Source organism: Psammomys obesus, unplaced genomic scaffold, assembly GCF_907164565.1.
Source record: "Psammomys obesus unplaced genomic scaffold, mPsaObe1.curated_primary_1811, whole genome shotgun sequence".
Taxonomy (NCBI): Eukaryota; Metazoa; Chordata; class Mammalia; order Rodentia; family Muridae; genus Psammomys; species Psammomys obesus.
Window position 1 is genome coordinate 41,269,589 of NW_026587216.1, and position 15,258 is coordinate 41,284,846.

The window sequence follows — 15,258 nt, forward strand, 5'->3', positions numbered from 1 at the left end:
CTAAGATTCTACCAGTAATAATCTATACCACCATTCCATGTATCACTAAAGAGAACACTGCTACAAATTAGGAAATCATTGATTGTTAAAATGCGTCTCAGAGGCTCAGGCCCGATTGCTGTACATTTTAGGGCAGTCTGGACTACAAAGTATGACAGTTTAACACACACACACACACACACACACACACACACACACACACACACACACACCAGGCGGGGGTAGCACACCTCAGGAAAAGGCAGTATAAGCTGGAGAGCAGCAGCAGTGCGTTCCAGGACAGCCAGAGCGTCATAGTGAGAGCACATAAAAACACTGCCAAGTAAAAACAACCCAAAAAAACCATGAATCCCAAATCTAACGGTATTAGTTTACTGTTTGTTTGTTTGTTTGGTGATTGTCTCTTGTAGCTCAGGCTGACTTTGAACTGATCCACCCTTTACCCCAGTGCTGGGATTACAGGTTTGTGCCACAAACACAGTTTTACTAGGCGCTAAGTAGAACAAACCTAGGGCTTCTTCCCCAGGAGACATGCAGTCTGAAAACTGAGCCCCATGCCCAGAGCCATGTATTGTCCTAGAGGAGTTTAAATGAAAAGGTAACTTTTCAACATACATTTTAAAAAGCATCTTACATGAATCATAAACGGTACAAAGTAATGGCTTACGTGAATATTTAATAATTGCATGGAAAATGTCATGGCATATTACATTTACAAAAGGTTAGTCAGTCATTGCTCTGATAGGGTTTTTATTTTTGTTTGTTTGTGGCAGGGATTTATCATGTAGCCCAGGCTGTCCTGACACTCACTGTCTAGACCAGGTTGTCCTTCAGCTCACAGATCCACCTGCTCTATTAAGTGCTGGGATCAAAGGCATGTACCACCTCACCCAGCCCAATCTAACACATATTTCAAATACTGCACGTGGATCAGAGGCTAAGAAGTTTGCGATGGAGGAATGCAAAGATGAGCCAAAATGACTGGTTCCTTTTTTGCATGAAGTTTCATTGTTTGAGATTGTATCTCTTGCTACAAATAATGATATATCATTTCGTACTTTTATAGAGAAATGCTACTTAAAACACAAATATTTAAAAAATTTCCTTTTGTGTGTGTAGCAAGGCATGTGTGTGGTCAGAGGATAGCTTTCAGGAGTTGGTTCTTTTCTCCCGTCATGTGGCTTATGGGTCCCAACATTTTTTACCTACTGACCCAGCTCACCAGTTCAACAGTGGTTGTTTTTGGTTGGTAAAAATAGACGTTAGATGTTTGTAGTTCTAGGTAGAACTATAGTTTCTGTAGAGTGTATTTGCTCATAAGTCACTCCACACCAATTGCCCTGCCAGCTCCTTGTGGATTAATAGTGCGGGTCCCTCTTCCAACTTAGTGTCTTTTTCACAAAACAGCCCACTGAATCCATTAGTGCAGCCCGTGTGTGTCTAGTGTAGGCCATTTACTGGACCACAGCTAGGGCTTGGGGTACCCCCCCCCAAACCATGCTGTATTGATGACTGGCTGATCATGTACAGGCAGCCGTAGCTGCTAGGAGTTCATGACTGGCCTGGTCCCGTCACGCCCAGAAGGTACTGTTCTGCTCTCCTTCTCCCACCTCTGGTATACAGTCTTTCTCTCTTTCTCCTGGAGCTTCTGAGATATTCCCCCAGCCTTGGGAGGAGAATTTGCTTGTGTTTTTAAAGATGTATGTTCTTACAACTGTTAAATGAACGCTTATTTTCAGAATAGGGTTTCCATGGTGTCAGTAACCAAACAATGATAAGGAGATTGCGGTTAATTAAATGATTATACCAAAATTATACCAAACATTTGATGGGGGGGGGGAGAAAAACTAATATTAAGAATGTTTGAAAAGACTGTATAAAAACCCATTTAATATGGTATTTGTAGATATATTTATTATAATCTATATTATACACAAACATGAGTTTAAGGAGATAAAACTCGCTCTTATAGGCCATAGACTGCCTAAAACTGTGTGGTGTCAGGTGTGAGATAGCGCTCCTTGCTGTTGGTCAGGGGTATCTGGAGATGCCCAAACAATGTAGGTTCATGCTATTGTACCTGGTTTTCCACCAGAACTTGATGGTAGAAACCCTATGCCTGACGATACTACACATTTTGGTCACAGGACGTGGAGAAATTAAATTGGTTCTGACCAGGAGGTTCCCTTCTGCTGGAGAGCTTTCACAGTACTAGAAGGTGCGGTGTAGGTTTCTGGGAGAGAAAAATAATCAAAAGTCTTACTTTGCTGTGAGCCTGTGAGCTGCAGTAACAACTGGTGGCAAGAGCTCATGGGTGCAGTAGCAGCATAAACCCGGCAGCAGTGGCCAACTGCTTTCTGACTGGATTTAAGGCCTGCTGCACAGGAGGAAATACAGCTGGGTATTGTAGGTCAGGCCAGCAACCTTTCCTTGGTGAATGGTGGACGCAGTGTCTTACTTTCCTCTTTCTATCTTTAGATCAGTGCGGCCCCCAGACTTCATCAGAGAACTTTGTTTGTTCAGTGGATGGTAACTAACACAGAAACTCATGGAGTACAGTATGCAGCCACAAATAGGATGTTTACATTAGACCCCTCCCTCAAGGCTCAGGGACTGTCGCAGAAGAGAGACTGGGAAGATTGTAAGAATCAGAGGTTAGGCTGGCAAAACAGTGTCTTCTGGACATGAGAGCACCATTGCCTTAATGGACTCACAGCAGCCTTGGCCTCTGTACAAGATCAAACCAGTCAACAGTTCTTTAGGGAGGGTCCCATGAGCTCCTGCCTGTGGCTGAGGAGCTAATGACAGCTGATGGCTTTTGGGAGAGGGTTAACCAGTTTTCTTCGAGGATGTGGCACCTGGCACCCATGAGTACGTGGGTAGCACAAATTGGAGTTGGTCAGTGACTTAGCTACTGTTTTATTTCTGTGAAGAGACATCCTGACCAAGGCAATTCTTATAAAAGAAGGCATTTCACTGGGGACTTGCTTACAGTTTCAGAGGCTTAGTCCATTAAGATTATGTCGTGGAGCATGGCGTCAGGCATGGCAGGCATGATGCTGGAGAAGTAGTTGAGAGAGACATCCTGATCTGCAGGCACAGAGAGAGTGAGAGAGAGAGAGAGAGAAAGAGAAGAAGGAGGAGGGAGGGAGAGAGAGAGAGAGAGAGATTGGGCCTGCTGTGGGCTTTTGAAATCTTAAAGTCCACCCCCAGTGATAACTTTCTTCAAAGGCCACACCTCCTGATCCCTGAAATCCTTTTAAATAGTGACACTCCCTGGCAACTGAGCATTTAAATACATGAGCTAGTGTGGGCCATTTTTATTTACTCCACAGTGTTTTTTTTTTTTTTCTTTTAAGAACAAAAAGTTGGGAGGTGTGGGGGAATTGGGGTTCATCTGGGAAGAACTAGAGGGAGTAGTAGGGGGAGAATGTGATAAAAATACATTGTATACATATAGGAAAGTCTCACAGAATTAATAAAAAGTATATATTTTTAAAAGACTGTGATGGGTTTCTACGTTGTTTTTCTCCAGTGCTGGGAATTAAACCCAGGGCCCTGCACATATTCTCCTATTGCGTTATACCTCGGATAGTATGGTTGGGTCCTCTTCCCCCATACTTGTATTTCATCTGTACTGTTGGGAAAGGTCAACGTCACTTGGCAGTGCCATGTGCTGTAATCTCAGCATTCTGGGGGAAGAGGCAGGACGATTGAACTCAAGAGCAGGCTGGGCCATGTGGTGAGTTTCAGGTTAGCCTGAGCTATTGTAGTGGGACTTTGTCTCAAAAGTCATCCGTTTCTCCGCCTAAAATCTGATGGAAATAATTAATGATGGCTCATTATTGTATAATATTGCAGGTTCATCTTAACTATAGCTACAGGTATTTTTGTACATACTGGTTAAATCTGCTCCTTTTTCCATAGGAAGAAAAAGAGTTAGGAGAGAAAAGAGCAACTGAACTCACGTGCCTCACTGGACGTTTTATCCTTAGAAGAACGCAGGAGGTCATCAATAAGTATCTTCCCCCTAAGATAGAGAACGTAGTCTTTTGCAGACCGGGAGCACTGCAGATTGAACTTTACCGAGCGCTGCTGAGTTCTCAGTCTGTCAGGTCGTGTCTGCAAGGACTCTTGGAAAACAGCCCTCACCTCATCTGCATAGGAGCCCTGAAGAAACTGTGCAACCATCCTTGCCTTTTGTTCCACTCTGTGAAGGTGAGTAGTGTGGACATTTCTAGGCCTGTTGTGTGGCTGGAGAGTCCCAGAAGGCAGATTGTGCTCAGCCATGGAGTGCCTGGCGTGGCGTTTGTGAGGGTGTGAAATGCTCAGTAGCCCCTCCCCGTGCGGTTTTGCTGTGGAACGTCTCCATCCTTTGCCACGGGTCTCTCCCTTCCTATCTTATATTAATAGAGTCATTTGGTTTTATGTGATGCTAACAAATACAGAACTTAGCACTAAAATAACTTATCTTTCTTTTTATAAAAGTCATGTGTGATTGTTGCATAAAATTTGGAAAATTCAGAAAAATCCACAAAAAGAAAATCAACACACTGGCCTGGCTCTCACACCTGTAATACTTGCATGTGGGAGGTGGAGGCAGGAGGATTGTGTTCATTTTTGAGGTCAGCCTGGGCTAGAGAGTAAGATTCTGTTGCAGAACAGAAATTAAACAAAAATAAAAATAGGTAGAGAGATGGCTCAGTGGTTAAGAGCACTGTCTGCTCTTCCAAAGGACCCGGGTTCAATTCCCAGTACCCACATGGCCCTTACAACTGTCTGTAATGCCCATTCCAAGGGATCTGACACCTTGACGCTAATGCACATAAAATAAAGATAAATGAATATTAAAAAATAAATAAATAAAAATAAAAAAATAAAAATTTTTATACACTCTCCAGCCAGAGAAAAACCACATTTTGATATTATTAACAGTGCTAGCTAATAGTTATTAAGTATATCAGTATTCCAAGAATAAAGTGCTTTTCTGGTTTTATTTTATTTATTCTTTACACAACTGTCTGGAATAAAAATGACTACTGTCACCCTATTTTTGTTAAGAGGGGGTTTTGCTGTTTTGCCAAGGCTAGTATTATATTTCTGAGCTATAATCTCTTCCTTCAGCCTTCAGAATAGCTGGGACAGGAAGTACCTGCTACTGTGCTCGGCTTCTATCCTTATTTGTGGCTCACACCTTTAATCTCAGCACTCAGCACTCAGGAGGCAGAGACAGGCAAATCTCTGAATTCAACGCCAGCCTGTTCTATAGAGGGAGTCCCGGACAGCCAGGGGAAAGAAAAAGAAAGAAAAGCAGGAAGGAAGGAAGGAAGGAAGGAAGGAAGGAAGGAAGGAAGGAAGAAAGAAAGGAAATAGTAACTGAGAGATGTTTGTATATAATCTTATTCTAGAACATTCCTAAGATTAGATTGCTTTTGTATGTGTGAATTTGAATAATGACGTCGTAGAGTCAACTGTTTGCATACTTAATGACCATAAGGCAGTCTGCAGCATGGTGAGAACTTTTGAGATTATAACTGGTATCAGTTTCTCAAGCTGTACCTGTAATTCTTTTCGCTGAGACATCTCATGCAGCTCAGGTTGGCTTTGAGTTCCATCTGTAGCTGAGTATGACCCTGGATTCTGTGTCTCATTGTCTTAATTTCCCAGCAGCTAGGATTGCAGGCATGCACCGCTATTCCCAGCTCTTAATTCTTGAACTTTTGGCACATTTCTGTACTTAATCTGTGTCTGTAAGCATTGGTTTCCTTATCCGGAAGACCGAGCCAATAATTGCTTTGTGACGACACCGTTATGATAATTTAACAAGAAGTTATGGGAAGAACCGAACAGAAACTCCTGGTTAAAGAAATTGCACAATAAGCAATGACATTTCCAGCTCACCATGGGAAGCTTTTATTCAATTCTTTGAACAGTAAAATCCAAATATCTTTTTAAATAATCTTCCCCCCAAAAAACTGTGGGTGCTAGCTTATGTATGAGATCATTATTTATATACACAGAGAGTGGATTATTCTAACAGAATTCTCCAATCCCACAGCGGATCCTATCTATTAGTTTATCGTAGAAGTGAGCTTTGTGTAAATCTGCAGAGGGCTGGATTATAACAATTCATTAAGCAACTTTTAAAGAAACAGATTCTATATACAGCAGTAAAAATTAAACCCCCTGGGCATGAAGCCCAGGAAAAATAGAAGCCAAAAATTCTTCCTTAAAAGGAAGAAATGGTGATGGCCCAGAATACATCACTTAATTTAGAGTGTTTTTGCATATTCTCTCTGTGTTTGTGTATTGATATGTAGGGGTGTGTGTGTGTGTGTGTGTGTGTGTGTGTGTGTGTGGTGTATGTGAATGTGTGTGTCCACCTGACATTGTCAAGTTCTTTAAGTGTAAGCATATTCAAATATTTAAACTAAACCCTGGGTCAAGACTTCTTCAAATTATAGGCCTCTTATGTAGATCTAACCTGTTATAGATTCTTCACATTCTACAGATACTTAATTAAGTGACTTTGCCTAAGTATTATTATTTTTTTTTTCTTGTTGAAATTAAAATTACAATTACCAGAAAGGTTTGTTTAGTACTACTAAAAAGGGACTATAACATGCAAGTACTTAAGGGGAGTTAACAGTGTTTACAGTTAACCACTCAGTTAGATAAGGTCAAAGATGAGTGCAGTGTGTATAAAGGAGACAAACTGCAGGCACGTAGGCACACTCCTTTAATCTCAGCTCTCAGGAAGCAGAGGCAGGCGCTCCTCTGAGTTCAAGGCCCATTTAGACCACACAGGGACTTCTAGGCCAGGCTGGTCTCTAGGGCGAGATTCAGAAAAGGAAGTTGAGATTCGAACTGGGCCCTCAAGTCTTTATAGAACTAAGATAACAGCAGGAAAGGAAGAGGCTTTCCAGGCGGGCAGCGGTGTAGGCTGAACAAAGTTTTAGAAAAAGAGGATTCAGTAAACTAGGAAGAGTGAAGAGACCTGCCAATCTTGACCATTTAACATAAAAAGGGATTGTCATCTGTCACTGCAATTTTGTCTATGTATTTCTATGTCAGCTGGGCATTTAGGAAAGAATATCAGAGGTGCTTGTAATCACTTTGGAATAAAGGGAATCTGAGTTAAATAGGGGCCCTGGGTTCACTATCCAGCATACATCCACCACAAATTCTGGTAAATAAGCAAAATGTGCTATAAGATAGATTTCTCTGTTAGCTTATTGATGACGTCATTACGTCTTATGAAGAAACTGGTGTGAGCCGAGTGCTTGTTTTAGCTTGTCATTTGGGAGATGTTGTGAGAAAAAGTAGTAGGGAGGAAACGAGAGAGTGAGATAGAGTAAGGAGTGTTGGTAGGGGTTACTGGGGGGTTGGAAAGGCCCGGGAGCTCCTTGGGAGGCTGGGTGCTGCTTCGGAAGTGGCAATTGTGACCTACAAAGATTGACTTCACAGTGAGCTTGGACTCCCCTTAACTTTGCTCCTTACTTATTAGACAGTAAACCTGAACCAGTATTAACTCACATTTGAACAGGGGAAAGAGTTTAGCTCAAGTTGTGATGAAACTGAAGAAAGGAGCCTGTGCAAAGGCTTGCTGACTGTGTTCCCTGCTGGCTATGACCCTCTGCAGTTCACTGAGAACGAGTCAGGAAAACTACAGGTGTTGGTAAAGCTCCTGGCAGCCATCCACGAACTGCGACCCACGGAAAAGTAAGCCCTGTGTCCAGCCATTCATGTTTTTGTCACCATGTCCTACCTTTACAGTCCTCCCTGAACTCGGTTTCTTTGGTTTGCTTTCTCCAAAGAATAAAATTTTCCAAGTCACCTAGTCATGTGGAACAGGGACCAGGGTTTCTGTGCTCTGATATTCTGAACTCCTTTCTTGTGGGGAGCCTGAGCAAGATTTTAAGGGATAGTGGGTTGGGGGGTGGCTTTGCAGTTAGGAGCACATACCGCTTTTCCAGGAGGACCTGAGTTTGGTTCCCAGCACCTACGTCAGGTAGCTAACAACTGCCTGTAACCCCACCTGCAGGAGTTCTGACACCCTCTTCTGGCCTCCGTGGGTAGCTGTGCTCATGTGCACATGGTTAAAATGAAAAGACTGTGAGGTGCGAATACTTGGTGTGGATTTTCGCTGGACCCTGCCCTGCATTAGCCGTCCCTCCGTGCCACCGTTAAGGCCAGCCTGTCCCTGCTTTACGTTTTTCCTTGTTTACATGATAGACTTTGTGCTTTTGTTCCTTTTATTCCTTTTTAGGGTGACGTAGAAGTGAAGGAGGCGAGGTCTTTGTTTTACCATCTGAAAGCTGAAGTGTGGATAGGGACTCCAGAGAAGGGAGGCGTCCCCGGGGTTTAGTTATCCAGTCCCGCCACTGCTTCTTCTGTAGTATCAGCTCTCCTTCACCTGAAAAACCTAAGACACTGCTTTAACACCGGAGTAACGAAGTTTTGTTTTTGGTTGACAGAGTGATTTTGGTATCCAACTACAGAAAAACCTTGAATATCTTAGAAGAAGTGTGCAGGCGCCACGGATATGCTTGTGCAAGACTTGATGGTCAAACACCGGTCTCTCAAAGGCAGCAGATTGTTGACAGTTTCAATAGTAAATACTCCACTGATTTGATTTTTTTATTAAGTTCAAAAGCTGGTGGTGTGGGACTTAATCTTATTGGAGGGTCCCACTTGATTCTCTATGATATTGACTGGAACCCAGCCACTGACATCCAGGTAGGAATGCTTATGCAGTGAGTTGACCTTTCGAATGCCTGGGAGTGCAATTGGGATGATGTGTAAATAGTTGTTGCGTGTCGGGCTCTTGTTGTGGAGCAGGCTTTCCAGTTACCGTCTCTTTAACGTTCACAGCACCTCCACATAGGATCTCAGTAGCATAGGTGTTCTGTGTGAGGAGAGATGGAAACTTGTCTTGCAGCATGAGAATTCAAACCCAGGCTTCGTGTTACGCCCTTCAGCTAGGCGTGGAGGGTGTTCATGAGCACGGGGATGGCAGTGACCTGCTGTGGTCAATTTGTGTAGGCCGCAGTAAGGCTACGTTAACCTCTTAGAGAAGCCCATGGTTGTCTTCAGTGAGCAGTCCACTTTCGTGCGTTTTGAGGTTCTGTAGGCATGAAGTACCTCCGTGACTGCCTGAGGAATTATTCAATTATCATCTTCTCCAGAGGCCACACACATTTATGTCATTTGAAGCTGGGTGTGATAGAAGGTTGAAGGATGATTGTGGAAATAAAACGCGCACTGAGCACGGACTCTAAGACTTATGCTTCCATAGGAGAGAAAGGAGTTGAGGGAAAGAGAATAAACCTGATTTCAGGATCCAGGCTGCCTGTGGACAGAGAGAAAACAGGCACTTTATTGATTCTTAGGTGCCCTCTGGTTTGTCGGTCTTAGGAGTGGCACTCATCGAAATCTTTATGTCACAAGTTGAGGGATTTTCTTTTCTAAACTTTGTTTATGAGGTAGAAGCCGATGGCCAGGCATGCTGGCATTGTCCTGTTCCTGGTGGGGTTTTCCCGTTTGGATAAAGTGAGGATAAGGGCCAGCCGCATGCAAACATTGTTAATAAGAGAGGAAGTCAGTAGCAGGCTCCATGGAGTAAGAGCATGAGAACATAGCGTCTCCTGTCTCTACTGTGTTGCTGTTACCTTCAGTTGGAGGCGGCCAGTCTCAGGAGTGTGCAGGGTCTAAACCTCAACCCTTTACTGCACAGTATCAGTGTTAATCTTTAATCCAGAGGGAGCCCAAAGTGACTGCAGATGCCTTAAGGAATTTTCAAGGGTGAATTATTAGCTGCTTGGACACTCCGTGCCCAGGCTGTGCTTGGTTCTTTGTATCTTGGCCATCCAAATTTGCTCTTTCATTGTTTGATCACGGTACCTACCTCCCTGTTGCATGGCACTCCTAAAGCTGTTTCACACGCCTCCAGGAGTGCCTAGCCTCCCTCTCTGAACCCAGGTCAGAGATGAAAAGAGGGCTCGTTGTATGTGTGTGTGTGTGTGTGTGTGTGTGTGCGCGCGCGTGTGTGGGTGTGTGCGCGCGCGCTTGTGTGCTGTGGTATGTGTGTGGAGGTCAGAGGGCAGCTTTCAGAGGCTGGTTCTCTCTTACAGTGTAGGTTCTGGGCCCCACAATGGCATGTCATGCTGGCGCTCTTACCCCTGAGCATCTTGCTGGCACCTTACTCTGTTTTTGACGCTATTAGTGAAATCCAGAACTCCCAGTAGTAAAATATATTCCTGCAAATTGCTCATGTGGCAAGGGCCATCGGTTTCTACTGTACTCAGAATTCTTATTTTGTCTAGGCTATGTCTAGAGTATGGAGAGATGGTCAGAAAAACCCCGTACATATTTACAGACTCCTGACTACAGGTAAAAGATCTTCGCGCAACAAAAATGTATCTCCTTGAATTCTTTTTGTTAGTCTATGCCTCAATATCTGGAACATATCCTTTTATCAGATAATAAGTAACAGACATGTTTACCCAACGCAAGTCATAGATGCAAGAAGGAAATCTAATAACTGCCTTTCCTCCCCAGGTACAATAGAGGAAAAGATCTATCAAAGGCAGATCAGTAAGCAAGGCCTTTCTGGGGCAGTTGTAGACCTAACCAGGTCATCCGAGCACATCCAGTTTTCGGTGGAAGAGCTTAAGAACTTGTTCACATTACATGAAAATTCCCGCTGTGTCACTCATGACCTGCTCGAGTGTGAGTGCTCAGGGGAAGCAGGTCACGCCGGTGAGTTGATCCCATTACCTCAGTGCAGTCACTTCGTCTCTGCAGCCCTTACAGAGGGACTTGAAAACATCTCCATCTGCGTGTGCTAGCTTTCTTTGTCCCGGGTTGTGGGACAATTACTCGGTGTGTGCTTGAGAAAGTGTTTGGTAGAACCGTGTGCTCTGTTTAGTTTGTTTCTAAATCTGTTGTGAAAAAATTAACTTATGTAGGCCAATCTCTCAAAGCCTGGTAGGATGGCTTCACACGTAAGCAAATATTTTATATTTTTTATTGCAATTTCATGAAAATCCTATACTTAGTAGAATTATCTACTGTTTGTTTAACTCGTATAAGCCTTATTCATAATGGGGCCAGACTTTGAGGCACTTAGAATAATCAACCGTTCTTCTCAGTACTTGACTGCTGGCGTTGTTTAAGTAAGCCTGAAAATATCTGCCTCTAAACTCAGACACTGCTCACTGGGAGCTAGATGAGGCAGGATGCGAGAGAGCCCTGACCACGGGTGGGAAGTCACTTGGTAAATGACATTGTTAGGGTCTAGAGAGATGACTCAGCAGTTAAGAATGCTTGCTGCACAGCTGTGAGAACTGGAATTTGGATTCTAGCACTAACAGACTGCACATGTTTTTTTTGTGTACATGGTACGTGCAAAGTGCAAATGGACTCCCCCACTCATGTGTACATATACTCACCTGACTCGTAGACACCCAGACATAAATTATAAAATAAATCTTCAAGAGACTAAAAAAATACTGTGATATTTAAGAAGTTACTCTTCTGAGTTTGAGGCCAGCCTGGTCTACATAGTGAGTCCAGGACAGCCAGGGCTACACAGAGAAACCCTGTCTCTAAAAATATAAAAAATAAAAAAAGTTATTTTTTAACTTTTTTTAAGGGAGGAGTTGGAGGTGTGTAAATGAGGTAAATGCAGTACTTATATATGAAATTCTCAAAAACAAAGCATGTACGTACATATTAAATTGATGTTCATGTACATACATACACAGATATACTCATTAATACCCATCTTGTACATATGTATTTCCTTTTGTGGTTTTAGAAGTTGAATCCAGAGCCCTGAGCATCCTCAGTGAGCACTCTACGTGAGTGCCAGGCTACAAGCCCAACTAGATTATATAGCAGATAATCTAGTTATACGTAGTTGTACATATTCTGAAATTTGTATTAGACATACTAGAAGTCATAAATTTGGTTATGCATAATCATAATTGTATTTCAGTTACAATGATATAATATCTGTTTATTAGGGGGTGGACTTTATTTTACTTGTTTAGCTTTTGAGGCAGAGTCTTACTATGTCAGAGCAGCTCTGGCTGGTCTGGAACTTGTTGTGTAGACCAGGCTGGCCTTCATCTCATAGATAGTTATCTTAACCCTGCATTAGGGGTAGATTTAAAACTTCAGATAAATATTTTCCTTTTTCTCTTCATGAACATTTGGTTCTATTGTGTATTTTTTGTTTGTTTGTTTATTTCGTAGAACTTTTTCTTTCCTCCTCCTCCTTCTTCTAAAGCCAAGTTCTTCTTCGGTGGCCTGGGATGGCTTCAGATTCCCTTTGTAGCCCAGGCTAGCCTGGAACACATCTTCCTGCCCCAGTCTTTCAAGTGCTGAGATGATGGCTGTGCGCCACCACGCCTGCCCTTTTATTACCTGTTACTTATTAGTGTCTGTTATGGTAGTTAGAGATTCAGCCTAGGGCCTCAGGGCTCCTGGGCAAGCTTTCTCCTTCTGAGCTGTATCAACAACCTTCTTTTCCATTTTTTATTTTGAGGCATAATCTCCCCAGGTTGCCAAAGCTGGCCTTGAAGTTGCAAGCCTTCTATCTCAGCTTCCCAAGTAACAAATACGGTCTTGAGCTACTAGGCGTGGTTTTCTGTTGTAATGTATGTAGCTCTTTTTTGTCTTTTCAGTTGAATACTTGGCTTAGTGATTTTCTTTTCTTTTTTTCTTTTTTGGTTTTGTCAAGACACAGTTTCTCTTGTGTAGCCCTGGCTCTCCTAGAACTCACTATGTAGACCATGCTGGCTTCAAACTCAGAGCTCTTCCCACCTCTGCTGGGATTACCACCACCGCCTGGTATGGCTTAATGGTTTTCAAACTTATTTTATAAATGGCTTTTAATTCTTTAAATTTCTTCTGTGTGAAGTCCCATAAATTTGATATTCTCAAATTACTTTTAAATATTTCATATTTTCTATTGTTATTTCCTCTTTACTCATGATTTATTTAAAAAATCTAGTCCTTAACATATATGTGTGAGTGTGTGTGTGTGTGTGTATGTGTGTGTGTAATACTAAATGGACCCAGCAGGGTGTGTGTGTGTGTAGCAATAATTATCCTAAAAGTGTCCATAAGTTTCACAGTGAGTGGGATGTGGAGTAGTTGGGGGTGTGTAAATTATATAAATACAATGCATTTACTGCACAGTTTTAGAAATAGCAATATGCTGAGCAAGAGTGAGTTCCTTTCCCCCTCAGCTGTGGTGTCGTCCATTGGATGAATATATCACAATTTATTTCCTACCACCCAACCGCTGTGTAGCCGGTTACATACTCTCATTTATGGGCCCTTGCCATGCAGTCAAGTATGTATTTGTCAGATAACTTATTGATGTTACTGGTGACCAGAGGTGTCTGTAATTCCAGCTGTAGGGATGTGCGTTTCTGGCCTTGGGCTTCTGAATTCCCATGTACTCAGCCACACACAGACACACAAACTGCATAATTCAAAAGAATAAAGACAGGCCTTTAAAGAAAGCCTAACCTAAATTGATGGGTTCTTCAGTAGTGTTTTTGACTCATTTATAGGAAGCCATTTCACAGTCTTATTCCTGTGCTTGCTGCAGAAATGAGTGGCTTCCATTGCTGGAGTTCTGACCCGGATGTTTGTGTTCGCAAATCCGTAACACGGAGAAATAACCACAGGCCTTGTTTATTAATCAGTGCTGGGGATAGGGCCAAAGGCCTTACGCACACTCCACCCTCAGCTCTGTCCAGAGGCTTGAGACGACAGACTGTGGATTTGTGACCCTTTCTTCGAGAAGCTCTTTGTCTATCTTTCTTACTAGACCATGAAGCCGTTGGATTCAGAGGCCGGGTGGTCTGTTGAGTGCGCAGTCAGCAGCCTACCCCCATTTGTAATGAGGGTGGATGACTGAACGCTTTAGTCTGAACTGTGGTGATCAGACGTGACGCATCGCATGGCTCTCTCCGCATAGAGCGGGGCATCTGCTGTCCTAAGGGGCCTCACTGTTGTCATTTCAGATGATGCATCGGAACCGCCCGCCACCTCTAGACAGTGTCAGCTTGGCCCTCAGAAGCCTAACTCCTTGAGACCTCTCTCCATGTCACAGCTGAAGCAGTGGAAACATTTTTCTGGAGACCATTTAAATCTCCCAGACCCATTTCTCGAGAGAATAAGGGGAAATGTGTCATTCTTTTTCCAGAATATAACCAACCAAGCTCCTGCCGTCTAACGAAGGACTACTTCCTACCATTCCTTTGCTCCCTTAAAAACTAATAGAGGAATAAATGTAATATTGAGAATAACATTACCTGAGTTATAAGGGTAGACTTTGTTCTAATATATGTCAGTTTAATTACAATAAAATTGTTTGCTTTCGTGTGTGTACCCTTCAGGGTTGAAAGTGAAACACCAATGATGTGCTGTCATCTTGCTTCTGCTCGTGCGTGAGTCCGTGATCCACACACTTGATCCAGTGTCGGCAGTTTAATTTGCCTTTCCCTGAGGGCCAAGGCTATCGCACACTTTCTTGAGTATTTATTGGCTGTTTCTTCGTTTGAGAACTGTCTCTGTAGTTCATTACCCCTTTTATTGATGGGATGATTTAGGGTTTTCTGCTGTTTAATTTTTGTGCCTCTTAATGTATCCTGGCTCGGAATCTCCAGGTGAGGAGCTGGCTAAGATTTCCCACTCTGCAGGCTGGCCTCCATCCTGGTGATGGTTTTCTTTGCAGTGTAAGGGCTTTGTCTTTGTTGATGCTTTTAGACATGGAGACCAAGGAAGGAAAAGCAAGCCAGGAACGGGAGCGGGTCGTTGGGCTGGCAAAGAGCAAGTGCTCCGGGCCGCTTCCTGTTAAGAAAACCCCTGCCTATGCCTGTGTCTTGAAGGGTCTGTGTGGGTGGAACCTGGTGCTTGGAGGACCTTAGGGGAGGAGTCTGGCCACTACTGTGCCTCAAGGGGATTAACAGTGACTCTAGGTTTATTTCTGGGTCCTGTCTTCCATCTGTTCTACTTGTTTGCTTTGTGCCAATACCATGGTTTTGTTGTTGTGACCGTAGCTGTAATGTGTAATAGTTTTTGAGATCGTATATTGTGATAATGATTGCTTTAGTTATTAGAGGCGTTTTGTTCTTCTAGATATAGTTTAGGATTCTTTTTCCTAGTTCTGAGAAGCACGCCATTGTGATTTTAATGAGATTGTATTTAATCTGCAACTGGTTTTGCAGTATTTTT

General features: G+C 43.0%; 1 protein-coding gene across 1 annotated transcript in view; it reads left to right on the forward strand.

Annotated features, from left to right (window-relative positions):
• Nucleotides 1-14,327, forward strand: part of Rad54b (RAD54 homolog B) — a 65,967-nt gene extending 51,640 nt beyond the window's left edge. Inside the window, exons 9-14 of the mRNA XM_055603144.1 lie at nucleotides 3,928-4,218; nucleotides 7,547-7,722; nucleotides 8,478-8,739; nucleotides 10,326-10,392; nucleotides 10,561-10,761; nucleotides 14,046-14,327. Coding sequence (XP_055459119.1) covers nucleotides 3,928-4,218; nucleotides 7,547-7,722; nucleotides 8,478-8,739; nucleotides 10,326-10,392; nucleotides 10,561-10,761; nucleotides 14,046-14,257 — 1,209 coding nt within the window. The 3' untranslated portion in view covers nucleotides 14,258-14,327. The remainder of the gene's footprint in view (nucleotides 1-3,927; nucleotides 4,219-7,546; nucleotides 7,723-8,477; nucleotides 8,740-10,325; nucleotides 10,393-10,560; nucleotides 10,762-14,045) is intronic.
• The last annotated feature ends 931 nt before the right edge of the window (nucleotides 14,328-15,258 follow it).